Below are 20,165 nucleotides of genomic sequence, written 5' to 3' on the forward strand. Positions count from 1 at the left end.
TCAGGACCTGAGCTCAGTGCAAAACCTCCGACCATAGCTTGTGTGTTGCATCATGAAATCGTCTAGAAGAAGGAACGTATGTTGCCATGGTAGCCAGTGTTTCTACGCTGTGATTGGAGCGTAGAATTCTCAGTGCTCTTGTGAAGAATGAGCGACAATAATGAACATGAACGCGAATAGTCGTCTGAAGCCTCATCATCAGACATTTTTTCCTTCCATCTCATTATTTTAATTGTCTGATAATTGACTTTTATCATTTTTAAAAATATTTCTCACAGAATCAAGGTTAATTGTTTGTGTGCTTTTTCTTGTTTATTTTTTTCTGAATATTTCTCTTAATTTATTAATTTATAGTTTTTTATTTGTTTTATTTTTTGAGAATTAGCCATGTTTTTCAAAATCGCCTAAACAATTATTATTATTATTATTATTATTGTTATTATTATTATTATTATTATTATTGATACACACTCTTCTTTTCACTAAAATGTGAAGATTTTATTTAAATAGTTCCTAAAAACTATTTGTCTCTGACTGGGAATTTTTTTTTCCTGAATAATAAATAATATTCATTTATTCAATTTCACTTAGTTTTGGAGATAACTACAACATAACATTTAAGAAACAGAATTTTATTTTCATTGCCACTATTCACCTGTTAATCCTGTTGTTTTCTCATCATTATTTATTTCTTCATTTCTTCATAATAGAATAATATTATAATGGTCCAAGGTGAAGAAGAGAGTGCAGGCAGGGTGGGGACGACTGTGATGTCGGAGCTGCAGTAAGGAGTGAAGGAGAAGCTTCATAGGTCAGTAGACGTCACAGCCATGATGTGTGTTTCGGGAGACCCGAGTCAGAGCCAGAAGAGTCAGAGATGAAGGTACTGAGGTCCTCGTTGTTACCAGAGGGACGTGTGGAGAAGTCTGGAGACAGCGTTAGGGAGGACAGATGGTTTGTGGAGAGGAGAGACCGAGTTGGAGATGGAGAGGGGGTTGACAACCAGTGAGGTTCACGATGGAGGAGGACATGAAGCAGTGGGACGTGTGCTTCCTCCATTGAATTCCCATGATTTTATCCAAGTTTTTTTTTAAGTTAAAGAACATTTCCCAACACTTGTCGGCTGGCTGTGAGAGCAGAGCACTGGAGCTGGTGTTCATCAAAAGAAACACTGAGAAACACACACCGTCTGCTGACAGACTGCTGATGTCAGCGCTCTGTGAAGAGCGATCCATGAAACCCGGTTTCCACTGCTCTGAACTCAGGGAAACACTTGCTGTACTTTCTCCCTGAAGTGCCTTGATGTCTGTGAGGAAAAAGAAGTCCGACACGATTGTGAGCGTTTGTTCCGCTCTGGTGACTCGCAGATTTTTTTGTGACAAGCTCTTTTCTTCTGCTCCCCTCACGTTCTCCCAGAAGGGAATTCTGCAGCAAAACAGCTTTTGTAAAGGTTAAACTGGAGTGAGGGATTTGAGGGAGGAGTTTGGAGGAGAGTCTCGTCTTTATTTTGACCAAGAAAAGCTGGGTTCAAATGTTCCGACACGCTGGAGTGAGGCGGTCAGGTGGTCCAGTCGTGTTGGTCATGGGGACTCATTCAGTCCGGGGTCGCTTGATGTTTTCTGTTGTATGTGGAAGTCTGGTGAGGAACGTAGCACCGCCGTAAATGATGAGCTAGCAACCTCCAGAGAAATGTGATGCTGGAGTCTGGACAACATACTTCATCTGTGGAGCTTGTGCGTTCATCTGCAGCTCACACTTCCACCACTAGATGGAGCACACTCTGGAGTCGAGTCCTCGCTAGCTGAACAAGATTAAGTAGGATTTACAATATTATTGTGATTTTAAAGTCTTTATTTTCCTTATGTGAAAACTTGTTGAAGTTGAATTGTGCACTTCTTGTAATGATAAACAAGTGATAGTTTCCTATAAAACATCAAGAGTATTTTTGTTCATAAATACACCAAGCCATTATGTATGTTTACAAGCTGCACGCCTTCTGTCAGCAAAATTCTGGGGTTAAATTGTTTCAGTGATTGCAAGCCTGCGTCATATAGAGGCCTTTGCTCAGATGCGGCAGAATCTGGTTGGAACCCCACCACAGCAGCTTCATCGTTGTTACCAGAGCAGCTGAACCATGGAGGCATCTACAAGGTGCCTCCAGCATGGAGTTTTCCATGGACATTTGGCTGTAGATGCCGTGCTGAGGATGTTGCTGAACCTACTCGTGATACCTTCGAGAGACGTCACCAACTCGACCTCGGCTATGAAGCGCTGAGGTGAACCCTGCACATCACACATCAGTCAGTCTAAAACAATACGTTTCATATCCGGTTGAATTCTTAGTCTGTTTCCGCAAACATTCCAGAAAGATCACGTCATAGCTGCCCATCAAAATGTGAATGTGCAATGTGAAAACCAGTTAATAATATTGATTTTGAAGAGTGGATTCAGTATCGACACATAGGTGGATCGATTTTATTTCCCCCCAGGGTTTAATGCGCTGCCCTTTGTTGCATTCTTTAAGTCCCTATTTGTAGCTCAGAGCTTTGGCACTCAGATACAAATAGGGACTTAACAGGGACCGACACTCACTGAGAGCTTTGGCTGCAGGCGATGCCATGGTAAAACATCCCCTTCATGTCGGCAAGTGGCTCTTCGCTGCGCCTGCAGAGTGATGCTGCTGTAGTCAAATAACATGGCCGTCGAATATTCCACAGAAAATGTTATTGATTAACTCAGTCATTGAATAAAAAATATTGTTAGTGAGATTGCAAATATGACATGTCACTTACTACAGACTTCTGCGTATGTCCTCGCCTCTCCAGTCTGGACGGCTCCTGGTTTTGTGTGGGTGAAGTGAGCGTGTTGTGCCTTAAAAGCAGAGCGTGTGGACTGACGTTATTATAAATCCTCAATTATTATTTTTGCTGTTCAGTACTGGAATTACTCAAGTATTTGTTTCACCACTATTACATAGAGAGGTGAGCGTTGGATGTTAAAAAAAACCCAACGCTTCCAGTGCTAAATATGTCGGATTTCTGCGAGGTTGTCTGTCCGAACCGCTGGTCTGAAATAAACGTCTGCATTTTGGCAATGGAAGTGCCTCTTAGCTCCATAGACATGTAACGGACCGCTTGAAAAAAATGTTGGAAAAAACGTTTTCAGTGCGAAATACGTCTGGTTGTTGGTTGTTGCTAGTTGGTTGCCACTTGGACTTGAGTACACGGAATCCCTGGGATCCATTTCTCATCAGTCTCGTCGATAAATAAACACAAATAAGGGACAGTTACAGTTGCATGGCGTAGCCACGGTTCCCCTCGGGCTCCGATTTTCAGTAGTTAGTCTTCACAAGTAGCTTGACAAACATCTGCACTCCACTAGGTTTTTCCGCTACGATCATGGCGCACTGCAACAGTTTCAAAAATCCAAAACCCTGTCCGCCATACTTTTGCTGTCACTTTCCCTCTTAAACGTCTTCCCCCTTGATGAACTCTGATTGGGTCCTTGGGTGCAACACACCAAGAAGACCGTCTCAGAAGTTTGTCAGAAAAGTTCGCAAAAATCTCTTTGCATTGAAACCACGGAATATGATTAAAAACCAAGAACACATTATGTCGACGACTTTCTAATTCACTCAACATCGCTGCCGTTCACTTCAGAAGCCTGTTCTGCTTTTGCTGCTGTTAAATGTGCTAATGCGGATTAGCGATGTGCTGTAAGCTTCTCGCCGCGTACATCCAGGGGAAGACTGTGCGGCTTCCGCGTCCCTTCATTAAACCCACGATGAGGCTGGTGAGAAACTGCCGTCTCAGCACTAGTTATGTTCATGACTGGTGACACAAGAACGTGTTTGCATATCGTTGCTTATCATTGATTTTTAATAGCTTGCTCTCTTTACGCGGTTCTTATTGGAGGAATCCTTTGTTGGAAGGCTTCTGTGGTTTCAGGCGAAACGCTCACCATGATCGCACTCTGTGAAACCTGTCTGTCTCTTTGTGAAAAGATAAAATCATCCGAGAACGGCGGAAAGTGTGTCACCCACTTTGTCACCCGACGGCGCTCGCAGGCTCCTCGTGCATTTATGAGGCCCCAAATTCAACAGATGGCTTATCAATTGTTGACATCTCTCCCTACTGTTGCAGCCTTCGCTGGTTCTAGCTCTTTGTCATTCATGGCCTCAGCTCGTCCATAGATAGATAATAGATTAGAATAATACAACCATATGACCTGATCCCCATTTCTGGATTGAAACTATTGTTTAGAGAAGTGCAGTTTTCTTCAGGGTGTCAGGACGTTCTTTGGCGGGGCCAGGAATGCATGAGCCCTCTGAAGCCAGTCCGTCCTGCCACGGTGCTTTATATGGCCGACATGAGCTTGTCATGCACCGGCGGTGTGCAGTAACATTCACCATGTCAATTCTTTGTCCCATGAAATTGCATGACTTTTTCCCAGATAGTTTCACCTCTTATTTGCTGCGTTTCTCTCGGCTGGCAGTTGGGTTTTTTTTTTCAGATTCTGCCTGCAGATGTCACTGTGTTAGTCCCATCAGAAACATGGCATGACAGAGTGGATACACAAGGATTCAAACATCCATCTCAGCAGGAGCGAGGTAGGAAAGAGAGCAAAGAGGAAATGATCCAGTTACTTTTCAAAGTAAGACTCACTCCGTTGGAATCTCCTGAGCAGTCTGTGTCGCCGTGCGAACAACGGACTGTTGGTGTTTGTTAAACGTTTGTGTGTAGTGGCAGGACGGTCATACAACAGAGATTCCCCCCAAAGTATTTAAGAGCACCTCTGCTGGAGTGGTTTGAAATATATCACTGGAGAGTGAGTGACTTCCGTGGATCAATTGAAAACTCCCATAAACATGATGTACACAGTAAATCTCACAATATATCTATGTTCATAAATGACAAAAAATGACCCAAAAAATATGACTGTGGTTCAGCTACAAGTGGTTTAAGTCTCCCCAGGACTGGGTTGTACACTTGGTTAGTCATGTAATAAATGGACCGTAGACCAGGTCATCACGGTGTGCGTCGGTCACGTGACCCGCAACAGTGACTCCGGCCCATTCGAGGGGTTTGTTTTCTGTTTGTCTGGAGCAATTTCTAAACAGCAAAATTAATCCCCCAAAAAAGAACAGCAAGCAAATGGAAGAGATTTAATAAAGATTGAAAAACAGAAGTAAACAGTGTCGGCCTGAAGGAGAACAATTTCCGTATTTTGACGCCAAACAGAGATAAGTGTGCTATCGTTGTCACCAAGGAAAACAAGAGCTGAAAGTCAGGCACATTCATGTTTCGTCTGAAAACATTTACGGTTAAACACTGAGGTGTTCAACCTGCTTGGCTCTTTGGGTGGAAACATTAGAGCTACTATATTTGCTACTGTAATGAAGAACATGCTAATAAAACTGTGTTCACCGAGTTGAATTCTGGCCAAATAGTGTGACGTCAGCTCTTTTTGCCAAACAGTTTCACTGTCTTTTCAGTCGACTGCCACGCTGCAAACATTTCTTTTCCAAAGGCTCCATGGAACTTTTCAAACTCCACGAAGGACTAGGAAGATCGAATTTTGGGTGTTGTGTTAGCTCACCGTTTACAAGTGGAATAGTGCAATGGAAGTGAGACTTGACTTAACACAAGATGATGCCATGAAATGAGATATAAGATTAATCCTGTCCTTCTTTCCTCCAAAGGTCTGTCTTTCGTTCATGCTCTCTTAACTTACTAAAATGTTCCCATCTTTTTGAAACAATGTTCCTGTCATTTCCATGTGTTCTTTACGTTGGTACTGCTGTTCAGCAATATATCCACCAGGGGGAGCAGCCCAGAGTCAAAAGCTTATGACAACAACAAACTCCCAAACCAACATGGCGACTGTGGAAGAAACATTGCTCATGCAGCTCTGGCACAAAAGAGGAAACAGAGGCAGCGTTGTAGGAGGAGGTGGTTGGTGAGGACGTTAAATATATGGCCACTGGAGGACGGAGAGTTTCCACCATTGTTATGTCTTCTTTATGTTTCATTAGAGCTACGTATCGGGTGGTAACAGCAACACTGCCCCCGGTGGTTTCTGGTGGCACTGCGACGTTTGGTGCATATCCATAAGCTTTGTGGAAACATGCAGAAATACGGAGGAAATAACGAACAGAAGGCTTTGTCCCTATCTGGATCTGTGTGTAACATTGACCATAAATGGGCATTAAAAATTTCTATCTCACTTCACGCCCTTCTTCTCGCAGACACAGTTGCTTCTGTAGCCTGTTGAATTCACTGTTGCCAGCCCAGGAATGCTGAGATTTCCTCCCATGTAAAGGTCACTTACCCTAACCCTGCTCATTGAGTTGAAAATAAAAAAAAATAATAAAAATAACATTAAAAAAAAAAAAAAAAAAAAAAAAAAAAAATATATATATATATATATATATATATATATATATATATATATATATATATATATATATATATATATATAGCCCACACTCCAGGGTTTGATGTCCTGTTGTGGGCTGGAGCTGGGACAGGGATGAGGCCAGTCTGGGACAGAGCGTGACTTGGTTTATGACTTTGTCACAGCCAAACTGCACAGAAGCGCACATTCAGAGCTGGACACGCACCGGGCACCTCTTCACTTCTGGAGAGACGTCACTCACTCGGCAACCCCTCCCACATGCAGCGGCCACACACATAGAGGAACAGCCACCTGCAGCACACACTCTACATTCACTCCTATTTTAAGGCTTGGAAGGCATTAGTTCTTTTTACATTCATTGTAATGGGAAAAATCCATTCAGATTTTGAACAAATCGCTTCTCGAACGGCCGTCTGGAACGGATTGTGGATAAACGGATAAATATATATATATATATATATATATATATATATATATATATATATATATATGTACAACTCTAATGTCACACACTTCCTGCAGCACCATGTTTAAGAGTAGTGTGCGTCACCTGGGTTGCGGTCCCCCTTCATGACTGGCGCCATAATGTGTTTGCGGCTGTTAAACTGGCTGCTCCAACTGGCGAAGCGCTGTTTGCTCAGGAATATCGTTTTCCACACCATTTGCTGGTCCATGTGCCGTCTCCCCGCTACTTTTGTGGCTTTTCCTCGTGTAAAAACGATGTTGGTGTCAAACAGCTGCGTGTGCCGGTCGTATGTCGACGTGATACTTTTAAGTACAGAAAATACGTGACATTTGATGATGAATGGATGAGGGTTTCAAGGAAGGAAAGAAACACTGGGAATAAAAGACGAAAATGTGCTTGAAGAAGCGTCTCTGTGGCTTTGAGTGAAACCCAGTCAACCTTCTGGTGTCCCTCAAGGACCCAACCTTGACCTTCAGAAGATGTTTTTTTGTTTGCTGAGTGCATTTGTCACATTTTGGGTGAATCACTGAACATCGTGGTGGCTGCAGGGTGAAGGAGCAGCAGCGATGTTGTTCTGTTCTGAGACAGGACGGTTGGCCTGACTGGCAAAAGCCATGAATTGAGAATGAAATAAAAGCTTCAGAAAGGATGCTGATGCTGCAGTATTCTCTACATTATAACTGATGGATTCATTTCCAAAGTTCTTCATTTCAGCGCACCACAGGAGGACTCCGAAACGTGCCGTGGCACTTGACACAGTGTATGGTCTCGTCTTGGTCTTGATCTACAAACATCTGGGTCTCATCTTTGTCTTAATCTACAAACATCTGGGTCTCGTTTTGGTCTTGACCTCCAAATATCTTGGTCTCGTCTTGGTCTCGAACTACAAACATCTTGGTCTCGTCTTTGTCTTGATCTACAAATATCTGGGTCTTGTCTTGGTCTTGATCTACAAACATCTTGGTCTCGTCTTTGTCTTGATCTACAAATATCTTGGTCTCGTCTTGGTCCTGATTTACAAACATCTTGGTCTCGTTTTGGTCTCGAACTACAAACATCATGGTCTCGTCTTGGTCTTGATCTCCAAATATCTGGGTCTCGTCTTGGTCTCGAACTTCAAACATCTTGGTCTCGTCTTGATCTCGTTTTGGTCTTGATCTTCAAATATCTTGGTCTCATCTTGGTCTTGAACGCCACATATCTTGGTCTCGTCTTGATCTTGATCTCCAAATATCTGGGTCTTGTCTTTGTCTTGATCTCCAAATATCTTAGTCTCGTCTTGGTCTTGATCTCCAAATATCTGGGTCTTGTCTTTGTCTTGATCTACAAATATCTTAGTCTCGTCTTGGTCTTGATCTCCAAATATCTGGGTCTTGTCTTTGTCTTGATCTACAAATATCTTAGTCTCGTCTTGGTCTTGATCTCCAAATATCTGGGTCTCGTCTTGGTCTTGATCTACAAACATCTTGGTCTCGTCTTGGTCTTTCTCTCCAAATATCTTGGTCTCATCTTGGTCTTGAACGCCACATATCTTGGTCTTGTCTTGATTTCCAAATATCTGGGTCTGAACTACAAACATCTTGGTCTTGGTCTTGATCTCCAAACATCTTGGTCTCGTTTTGGTTTCCCAATATCTTGGTCTCGTCTTAGTCTTGATCTCCAAATATCTTGGTCTCATCTTGGTCTAGATACTCTCTGAAGTCTGGTCTCGAAAATGTCTTATTCTCAATTGGCGTGGTCTTGACTACATGCGTTTCTTAAGGTCTTTATTCAACATGAGGAAACCGTGTTGTCCACCTCCATCGTCATCCCCTCGGCTGCGCCCCCATATCTGGTCTCACAAGCTCAGGTGGCTCAAATTAGAAAACGATTATAATCATTAAAAAGATTTTGGTTTTTTTTTATGTTGACCAAAGCAACTGATTTGTATCAGGAGAAGTTTCTCCTCTCTTTGTGTTGTTCCTGTCTGCTCCCACTTCACGCACAGAACCAATAATCCTGACTTTAGACAACATGTGTCCCAGTGCAGACCCACACTCAGACAGTCAGCAGCAGCTCAAGATGCTGATAGCATCTTGAGAGTCCTGTACACACACAAGCTCGCACACATGACGGCAGTGAGAATGTCAACCAAGTGCAGCATAACATAGTGAACATAAATCTGAGCACCCACTGTTCTATGCAGTCAAACCTCAAGAAATTCATTGGTTCTGAGAGCCAGTGAGAGAATCCCTGGACATAAATGGAACAAATCTGTTTGAGAATAAGTTGTTTACATCTTATTTTCTGTGTTTTCATTGAATAAATATATCGGAAAACACACTTTATTATGGAGAAATTACACAAAATATCAAAGCCACTCCAAACAGTGTCAGCAGACCAGATGCGAGTGTGGGAACTACTACTTGGAAGTCTGCAAAAGACTAGCAAGTGACTTGGTAAACAGGAAGTCCAAAAGAGACTTGATACATTTGGGAAACTGAATTCAAGTTCATTAACTTTGAAATAGACTCAGTAAAGTAGAAAGCTGGATACTAAAACCAGTAAGAATGAAGAAGACTTGTCTTGAGCAGACTCCTAGGAAAGTGAAGTTGGAAGTCAGAGTCAGTGTTGGTCAGTTCTGAAGTTTCAGCTGGTAAACTAGAGTGTTACAAGTCACCACAACATCAGACGTAGACTTGGTCGACTCGGACGTCTGAAGGCGATTTTGAGAAGTGTTGGAAGCCGAATACGAAGTCGGAAACTGACTCGGTAAAGTGGGAAGCACTGACTTGGTAATCTCATAAATTAGAATAAAAAAATCACTTACAAATGCGAATTCGATACAACAACAGAAGCACTGAGACCAAAACAGGTTGTAGACTTCAGTCAGTAATGGTGTGTGAGAACGTGGAAGTCGGGAAAAGGCTCAACCTTATTTAGCCTTCTCCAATTCACAAAGTAATTTATATCCAAATAATTCTGAATCTGGAAGCTGAGAGGAGCGAGCCGTCTCAGTTAGCACTACTAGCTCGCTGAGATTAGCATCAGCTACCTGAGTGCTTGGGCTACATTTGCCTCAAGATGATGATTTGGGTCTGAAGATAAAAGTTTGCCGCAAACGTGTTATTGATATGCTGCTCTGTTGAGAGGGTTCCTGAACGTATGCGTGATGCCTCCAAGAGACGCAGAGTAGAGCCAGTAGAAAACAATGGCGGATTGAGACGTTTCGGTTGCAGCGTCAATAAGGTTTTAGTGATGAAGTCAGAGGAGCAGCAGTGATGAATCCTTCAACATCGCCCAGGATCCGGATGGAACTTCACAACGTTCCAGTCCCATCATCCAGAAAGTCCTGTCGAAACACGTAGCTGCTTCACTAGCGTTTATCCTGCACTGAAAATGTGCCTGATGAACCACTGCTTTCAGGGTCGAACTCTGAAAATCCATGACTTCAGGTGATCATCAACAGAACCTGCCTGGTCCACACAACCCCTGATTCAATCTCCAAACAGACCACAAACTGCGCTTTCATGATCCGACGTCTTCTCTACACAGTTTGTTAAGAAAGAGAGAATCTCATTTCTGCTCTGCGAGAGTGACATTCATGTTAAATTATGGACGATGTTTATCAAATGTAAAGAGCTTCCGTGCCAGATTCATACTCAATCAAAATGCCTCCCCGTCTATGTAGGTTTCACCAGCTAGTCTGAAAAGGGCCGAAAGTCTGATCAGAGAACTTCACTTTGAAAGAGTTCCTGCTGACTTTCCTTCCAGCTTCGACTTGAGGCCCAACTTTTAAAGAAGGAAAGCTCTTTTAAAACTTTATTAAGTGGAAATGAAGAAGACTTGTGGAATGAATATGTCTTGAACAGAGTTTGAAGTCTTCGACCCCAACAGAAGCAGGAAAGCCAAAGAAAATTGAGTTTAAACGTGAAAAAGCGTAGCCACATGAAGCAGTTTCTTCTGTGACCTGCATCCATGAGAAGGTTGTTTGCAGTTGTTTTATGCTGCTCACTGAAGTCGTCCATTCATGAGAAACACAAACAGTAAAAGTGAAAGTCCTCATCCAAAGATGTGGTTCCGTGGCCTCTTGGAAAAGACTGAGGTGAACTCGGTTCGACCTCCCGTGGCTCCGCATGGATTTGTGTTCCAAAGGTAGATATTTCATTTGTTCCGCGACACTATATCTTCCTCAGATCAAGGTCTTTGGGGGAGACCTATTATTGCGACCCTGTTTTGTAAGACAGTAGGAGCAAAGGCCATGTTGATGCCTGAAGGCTGGTGAGTTTGAAGGCTGCCACTTGACACTGACATAATCTTTCTTATCAACCTCACTTTATGTGACGCTCCCAAAGGGCGGCTCCACACGTCCTGTTTTTGTTTTTCCCCTCGCTTGGCGTGACACAAGTGACACACAGGACGTTTGATTTATGCACCTTATGAGCCAGTTCAGCGTGAGCAATCTTCTACTGTGCATTTATTTTCACTCTCAATTCGTGTTCTAAAGACTCCCCTGGGCATCTCAGCAGTTCTGACTCTGCTTTTGAAAGTCTGCTCTGTCTGAAACTGTCTGTCTGAAAAGTCTGAAACTGACAAAGTGTTAGCGAGTGGTGAGGCTGGTCACGTCGGACACGTTTCTATTCACGGGGTTTGGTTTCCAACTGACCCACAAAATGACGGAAGGTTTTAAATGACCAATTAATATTTGACTGTCTTGTTAACACCGAGTCACAGACACTAGATGGAACATCTCCTAATGGAACTAAATATTGTTTAAAAAGATTATAAATAAAGAAATATATATCATAAACTGTAAAAAAAATATATATATATATTATTTATTTACTCTTTTTTTGGATTGTTTTTTTTTTCCTACAAAGTTTCTGAAGCCTCTGGTCCCTTTAAATAAATACATTCATTACACACATAAATAAATATATATATGAAAAGGGAGCTGAGTCACAAGACGAAGCTCTGGATTTACCGATCGATCTACGTGCCCACCCTCACCTATGGTCACCAGCTTTGGGTCATGACCGGAAGGATGAGATGGCGGATCCAAGCGGCTGAGATGAGTTTCCTCCGCAGGGTGGCTGGGCGCAGACTTAGAGATAGGGCGAGGAGTTCGGTCATCCGGGAGGAGCTCGGGGTGGAGCCGCTGCTCCTCCACATCCAGAGGAACCAGTTGAGGTGGCTCGGGCATCTGATCCGGATGCCCCCTGGACGCCTCCCTGGGGAGGTGTTCCGGGCATGTCCTACCGGGAGGAGACCCCGGGGAAGACCCAGGACTCGCTGGAGAGATGATGTCTCCGGTCTGGCCTGGGAACGCCTCGGGATCCCCGGGAAGAGCTGGAGGAGGTTTGTGTGGACCGGGGAGTTTGGGCTTCCTTGCTCCAAGTGCTGCCTCCGCGACCCAACCCCGGATAAGCGGCAGAAGAAGGTGAAGGTGAAGGTGCTTCAGTCAGGGGTCGACCCGTATCCTCCGGGGAGACTCAGGGGTGAGAGGTGGGGCCCATTGAACCAGTGATCCTTCCATCACACGCTCGCAGTATCTTATTGACTCACTGTCCACAACCCTTTTTCATGAGGTCAGAAATAATGTTAAGCAACTGTGTGTCATCACTTACAGCAGGGAAGAAAGAGTTAAGACAAGGGTGAAGCACCACAAGTGGATCTCACTGAACTAAGGCCTGTTGAGGGGAGGAGCAACGAGGGACTGTTGTGTAAGCAGTAAATGAATGTAGTTCAGTTGCGTGTCAGATTTAGGAAAAAGGAAATACAAACAGAAGGTGATTTTGCTGGTTGTGGTTTATGAAAAGACAAAGTTTTGGGCTTCAAAAAGAAGAGAAGAATGCAGATGTTGATGATGAAAACATAATCCAGATGTGAGATGAGAAGGGAAAAATGATAATAACATTGGTCCACACACATTTTTATTGTATTAGGAGGGAAATCTACATGGAAATAGTTTATATAAAGAGTAGATTTTTAATACAGATGAAATCATGAACTTACAGGCATATGTGTATTTATTATATATATTATAATAATATGTGTATATATCTAAATCTGTGCTCATCTGCCTCACTAAAATCAATTAATAAGCTGTTTTCATGGAGAATAATGACTGAATCTGTTTATTTTTAGTCTTCACTTTTTGTTTTTTTCTTGCTACAATTGATCTGAAATATCTCTCTGATAATAAACATTAATTTCTTCTGTTTTATTGTAATTTGCTGGGAGAGAAATTGTGATTTATGTCAGAGGAATATTTGTGGCGTCGTTGTGACAAAATGAAAATATTCATGCTAAGTTGTGTTGTTTATCCGGGGCTGATGAGAGCGATTATGTTCTGTGAGAGCAGAGACGTCTCCATTTCTCTGGCAGCGCTTCAGGCTCCAGCAGTGCTCTCAGCTGCTCTGAGCTTATATAACACGTGTCAAATGTGCCACCAAACAATGATCACGCCGCCCGGATGTTGTGTCTGTTTGATGTTCGCGACTGGACAAGTATGATACAAATGCTCCTCCTTGCCACAGCGGGGCCCGCTCCAGCACGACCTTTGACCTGCTCTGGCCGATGATCTCCACTCCTACATTAGAGAAACAAATCACACGTTCGTCTTGACTCAGAGCCAAACATGGGCCCAAGTGTTTTCTCCCTCTGTCTGCGATACACAGCAACAGGACAAGCTGGAGAGGTGGTGCTGTTTAAAGCCGAGTGCTTGTGTACTGCCATCATGAGAACAGTGAACCAGGTCAACACTGGGGCGACTTATGTCGGGCTAGTCAGAACCAGGCCTGAAATGAGTCTTTCAGAGGGACATGTGGAGCAGGCTTTTAGCTAGGGGGGCGTCTGGGCGTCTGCAAAACATGACAAAAATGGACATCCAATTCTTGATCGTATCTTGGCCGCCAGACTACGCTGTTGTGTGTGTGTGTCAATACATTTAACACCCTCACCGACCACCGCCTCCTACAACGCTGCCTCCGTTTTCCTCTTTTGTACAAGAGCTACATGATCCATGCTTCTGATGACCATGTTTGTTTCTGGGTTGCTCTTCATGCATGGATGCGATAAATGGATACACGGCTGTTGACGTGATGAATGGACTGGTAGATGAATGGATGGATAGATATAGGGCTGAAAGAATATATGGATGGCCTTCCGAATGGATGGATGGATGATGGATGATTGAGAGAATAGATGGATGGATGAATGGATGATCGAATGGATGAATGGACAGGTGAATAGATAGATGAATGGCTAGAAGAATGGATGAATGGATGGGTGAATGGGTAGATGTATGGCTGAAAGAATGGATGGATGATGACAGTTGGATGGTTGTGAGAAATGATGGATGGATGGCTGGATGGATGACTAGGCAAGCCAATGGTTGGATTACTTTTGATGAATGAGTACGTGGAAGATAAAGGATTCCAAGGATGATGAATGGACGGTATAATGGATGGATGGGACTGTAAGGAAACCTTTTGTGTTTCAAGTCAGTTGGTGGGGAACACAGATTTCTCCTTCGTATCACAGCTGCGGTTCACATGACCAGTATTTGGTTGGAGATCTGCGAAACCTAGACACAAGTTTACTGCTGCTCAATTCACATTGGATTAGAACATGCCATATTAACTGCTGAAGTGGTGACTGAAAGAGAACAATAAAAGGCAGAAAAATTACGGCATATTAATTATGGCTGATGTCAAAAGGGCCACGGAAATACAGGCATTGGGCCGCATATGGCCCCCGGGCCGCACTTTGCCCAGGTCTGGATTTGATTGACCTGGAGTCATTTCCTTTAAAGGTTAACTTCCTGGTGCCCAGTGCAGTCAGACCGGACAGGAAATGTCGGCTACTGTTTCCTGACATCGCTGGCTCAAGCTAATCGTATCAGAAAAGGGCTGAAGACCAAAGAGGCTCTGTCCATTAAGTGGCCAGCTCATTTTCACATGCGTCACCACAGCAGGACTCTGACTTCATCCACAGGAGGCTGGGATCACGCATGAGAGCGACTCTCAAAGAGGCGCAAGAGACCAGTGTGAAGCTCCGTTGTGTTTCCTGCTCCTCTCACATTATTTTAGTGTGGTAGAACAGAGGACAGTGCCGTCCCCCGCCTGAGGGCCACGCTCTGCAGTGTCCCGGCAGGAGGTCGTGTGTCTCCTCAGCAGCCGTCAAAAGCCCTCTTGCTCATTATCTTCCTAAAAAAAGCCTTTTCTCACTTGCAGGTCCGCAGCGTGAGCACGGTCGTGACCCGACGGCGAGAACAGCGGGTCCTGTTGATGGTGGTGACCATGGTGGTGTGTTATCTGATCTGCTGGCTGCCCTACGGGGTCATGGCTCTGCTGTCCACCTTCGGGCCCCGAGACCTGCTGACTCCTGAGGCGACCATCACGCCGTCGCTGCTCGCCAAGTTCTCCACCGTCATCAACCCCTTCATCTACGTCTTCATGAATAAGCAGGTGACGTCGCCGCGCTGGTGAATTTATCTCCACGTTACGACACAGAAAGGCAAATCTCAAAGTTTCTGAGTCCATAAGGGACGGATATAGACGGGTGAGTGATTGAAAGGAATGATGGATGGATGAACTGATAGACGATGGGTGCATAAATAGATGAATAGATTTTTGATCAGGGGATGGACTGAGCGCTTAGAAGAATGGGAAGATGATGGATGGATGGATGATCGAAGGAAAGACAGGTGGACCATCAATGGGTGGATGATAGAAGGATGGATGCTCATGGATTGATGGATGATCAGATAATCAATAAATAAGTGGGTGTGAAGGAGTCTGAACTGATGGATGGACGATAGATGGATAAACAGTTGGATGGACGTATGGATGGATGAATTGATAGACGACGGTTGCATGAATAGATGAGTAGATACTTGATCAAGGGATGGATTAAGCACTTAAAAGAATGGCAGGATGATGGTTGGATGGATGGATAAACAGTTGGATGGACATATGGATGGATGAATTGATAGACGACGGATGCAGGAAAGGGTTGAGTGCTTAAAAGAATGGGAAGAGGATGGTTGGATGGGTGGTCAGAAGGAAGGACAGATGGAAAGAAGGACAGACTGGCGTCTTGTGAATTGATGGTGTCTGAACTCATGGATGGACAGATTGTGGATGGATGGTTGATGGATAAACAGTTGGCTGGACTTATGGATGGATGGATTCATAGAAGAGGGATACATAAACAGATGAATGGATTTGTGATCAAAGGATGGATTGAACATTTAAAAGAATGGGAGGATGATGGATGGATGGATGGTCAGAAGGAAAGACAGGCGGATCATCGATGGATGGATGGATGGATAGAAGGATGGATCGAGCTCATGGATCGATGGATGTTCAGATAATCAATAAATGAGTGGGTGAAAAGACGTCTGAATTGATGGATGGATGGATGGATGGTTGAGGGATGAACAGTTGGCTGGACTTATGGAAGGATGAATTGCGAGATGACGTATACATGAACAAATTAATGGATTTTTTATTATCAAAAGATGGATTGAAGGAGTGGGAAGATAATGGGTGGATGGATGATGAATGGATGGATGGATGGATGGATGGATGATGGAGGGTTGGAAGCTAGTTGGATAAACAGTTGGCTGTATTTATGGATGGAAAGATGAACAGATTGATGGACAGGCAAACACTAATGGAAGTTTCCTTGAAAGATGATGGATGGTTGGATGGTTGGATGGATGGATGGATGATGCATGGATGGATGGATGGATGATGCATGGATGGATGGATGATGGATGGATGGATGGATGGATGGATGGATGGATGGATGGAAGCTAGTTGGATAAACAGTTGGCTGTATTTATGGATGGACAGATGAACAGATGAATGGACAGGCAAACACTAATGGAAGTTTCCTTGAAAGATGATGGATGGATGGATGATGGATGGATGGAAGCTAGTTGGATAAACAGTTGGCTGTATTTATGGATGGAAAGATGAACAGATTGATGGACAGGCAAACACTAATGGAAGTTTCCTTGAAAGATGATGGATGGTTGGATGGTTGGATGGTTGGATGGATGGATGGATGATGCATGGATGGATGATGGATGATGCATGGATGGATGGATGGATGGATGATGGATGATGCATGGATGGATGGATGATGGATGATGCATGGATGGATGGATGATGGATGATGCATGCATGGATGGATGGATGGATGATGAATGGATGGATGGATGGGAGCTAGTTGGATAAACAGTTGTCTGTATTTATGGATGACAGATGAATGGACAGGCAAACACTAATGGAACTTTCCTTGAAAGATGATGGATGGTTGGATGGTTGGATGGTTGGATGGATGGATGGATGATGCATGGATGGATGGATGATGGATGGATGGATGGATGGATGGATGGATGGATGATGAATGGATGGATGGATGGATGGATGGATGGATGATGAATGGATGGATGGATGGATGGATGGATGGGAGCTAGTTGGATAAACAGTTGTCTGTATTTATGGATGGAAAGATGAACAGATGAATGGATGAAAGTGTTCCTTGAGAGATGATGGATGGATGATGCATGTATTGATAGATGGGATGGATGGAAGCCAGTGGGATCCACACGAGTCATTGACCCAGAGAGTCTCCCCACACCAGAGCGGAGCGTCACAGCTGAGCTCTGACTGTCTGCGGGAGCTGACTCTCATTGGAGTCATGGAGTGCCAGGATTGGTGGAGGTGACAGAGCAAGTCTCTCCTCCACTGTTGTCTCCTCATTTGCACACTCAGTGGCGAACTACGAATATACCATGACGTGTGACGCCATTATCACATTGTCGGAGTCAGCCCCTCCAACACTCCGGCCCCCTGAGAGGCGGCCATCATTAAAATAAAAGCAAGGGGAGATGATCAGAGAGGGAACTCGGCGGTGAAGGCTTGAAGTCGCCTCTGTAAGTCGTCGCCGCTGCTGCACAGATGTTCGTGTGAGATGGAAGCGACCCAGAGATAAGTCTGTGGAGCGCTTGGCTCAGGCAGGTGAAGAAGTCTGCAGATGGTGTGAGATTAGATTTGGAGAGGGAAGAACATGTTCCTCAGCAGATCTCAGCAGGGCTAACACAGTTCCACACTCGCTCAAGCTAACCTCAGCTGGAGTTTCAGTCATTTGCTCCGAGGAGTTCAGATGTGTATACATGATGATGATGTCTCAACATAACCTCTGACGCACAGAAGATGAATGAATACAAGGATGCTGAAGTGATGGATGGATAGAAGGAAGGGTCTGTTAGTAAATGGATGGAAGGGCAAGTAGATTCCTTTGGACTGGATTTGAAATCGACTTTGATGCATGGTTTCAAGTTTAAGGATGGATGGATGGATGTATAGGTTTGTGGATGGATGGATGAATGATCCGATGGATGCAAGGATGGATGCATGGCTTCAAGGACGGACAGACGGACAGATGGATGGGAAGACAAATGTGTGGCTAACTTTTGAAGTAAGGATAGATGGACAATAAGTGGACAGTAGGATGTTAAAGTGATGAATGGAGTGGCAGATGCATGGATGGATGGATGATAGTTGGATGGCTGGAAGAATGGATGGTCGGATGAGGAAATGAGTGGATTGCTTTTGATGTATGAATATGTGGAAGATAAATGAGTCCAAGGATGAAGAAGGGACGGATGGACAATGAATGGGTGGATCGATGGATGTATGTGTGATTGAATGGATGAAAAACTGTGAAAGATAAATGAGTCCCAGTATGATGGACAGATGGACGGACGGATGGATGGATGGGTGTGTGAGCGATTGGGTGAATAACTTGATGCATGAATGTGTGAAAGAGAAGTGAGTCCCAGTATGATGGATGGATGGATAGAAGGATGGATGGATGGATGGATGTGTGAGTGAATGGATGAAAAACTGTGTGAAGGAGAAGTGAGTCCCAGTATGATGGATGATGGATGGATGTGTGTGTGAGCGATTGGGTGAACAACTTGATGCATGAATGTGTGAAAGATAAATGAGTATGATGGACAGATGGACGGACGGACGGATGGATGGATGGGTGACCGCTGGTTGGGCGGCCAGATGGCTGGAGTGACTGGAGCACAGGCGACTGTCCCGGCTGTGATGGTGGCCGTGTGTCGCTCTCAGTCTTCAGTTCCTCCCAGCCCATGAGCTCAGCAGCAGTGTGTTGAGGCGAGCTGAAGACTTCAAGCGCCGCATGGACTCTCACCTCTGAGCTCCACCTTCTCAGTCTCATGTCCTCGTGTCACCAATGCTTCAGTGTTCGGCTTCTGTTTACCACCTCCAAGTGTCTACAGATGAAAAATGCATCAGAGAGGAGGCTCAGCCGCTCTGAAGACAGATTTGTCGAGCTGTGAATGATTTATTTGGATTAAACTTATATGAGTTGATTCTTTTGACTGTGTTCATTCGAGCCACAGTCAGACGACTCCGTGGTGCTGTGGCTGAAGCTAAAAGGCAGCTTTTATTGAATATTTTTATTGAATTTCCCCGTCCAAGACCTGACTGTGAAGCCGCTGGGATCTGGATCAGCTCAAGTCAGAGACCGTGGTTCTCAGCTGAGGTTGGCTGTGAGAGACTTAAGTGTAGAAAGAGCTGAGCCAAAGGACAACGATCTCCACCGGTGGATTTCGACTCGCTGTCAGGACTGTTGCCGCCACAATGAACGCACACATTCACAAACGCACAATCTCCAACACACGCAACCCAGAAACAAAAATGAACAGGTAATAACACAACATGAACACACAACCGCTCCAACGTGAGCTGGTGTGAAATCTGATATCGACCCACACAACACAGACAAATACACACCATCACACACACAAATACTGTACACAAATACGTCAACAGACACACAACGACACACACAAACGTGTTCTCGTTTAACTGCACAAGAACACACATTAATGACAACACATTTTGTAACTGGTCACGCAATGCGTCATGCAACTAATACTACCATAACAACATTTTACATTTTGTATTTTTTATTTTTCCAACATTTCAAGTTCCGGGACCACGTGGTCATAATGGAAAGAAGTCATGTGACCCCGGGCACGTTTTTTTTAAAAATGAAACCTTTAAAACTACAACCAACAAGCTGGAAATACGTGACATGGTTGGATTCAAATACACAAACAAAGCTACACACTCAGACTTTGGCTCAGATAGAGACGCAGTGATGTTTACCAACTGTCGCCCACACACCCATCACAGTACACTGCACACAGCTCCTGAGACCAAATGATGTTGACACACACGTCTTGTAA

General features: G+C 44.1%; 1 protein-coding gene across 1 annotated transcript in view; it reads left to right on the top strand.

Annotated features, from left to right (window-relative positions):
• tmtopsb (teleost multiple tissue opsin b) overlaps nucleotides 1–20,165 on the top strand; it is a 36,085-nt gene that overhangs the window by 14,026 nt on the left and 1,894 nt on the right. The window contains exon 3 of the mRNA XM_053861068.1: nucleotides 15,100–15,333. Within this exon, the coding sequence (XP_053717043.1) occupies nucleotides 15,100–15,333 (234 nt within the window). The remainder of the gene's footprint in view (nucleotides 1–15,099; nucleotides 15,334–20,165) is intronic.

The sequence above is a fragment of the Synchiropus splendidus genome, chromosome 3, assembly GCF_027744825.2.
Source record: "Synchiropus splendidus isolate RoL2022-P1 chromosome 3, RoL_Sspl_1.0, whole genome shotgun sequence".
Lineage (NCBI taxonomy): Eukaryota > Metazoa > Chordata > Actinopteri > Syngnathiformes > Callionymidae > Synchiropus > Synchiropus splendidus.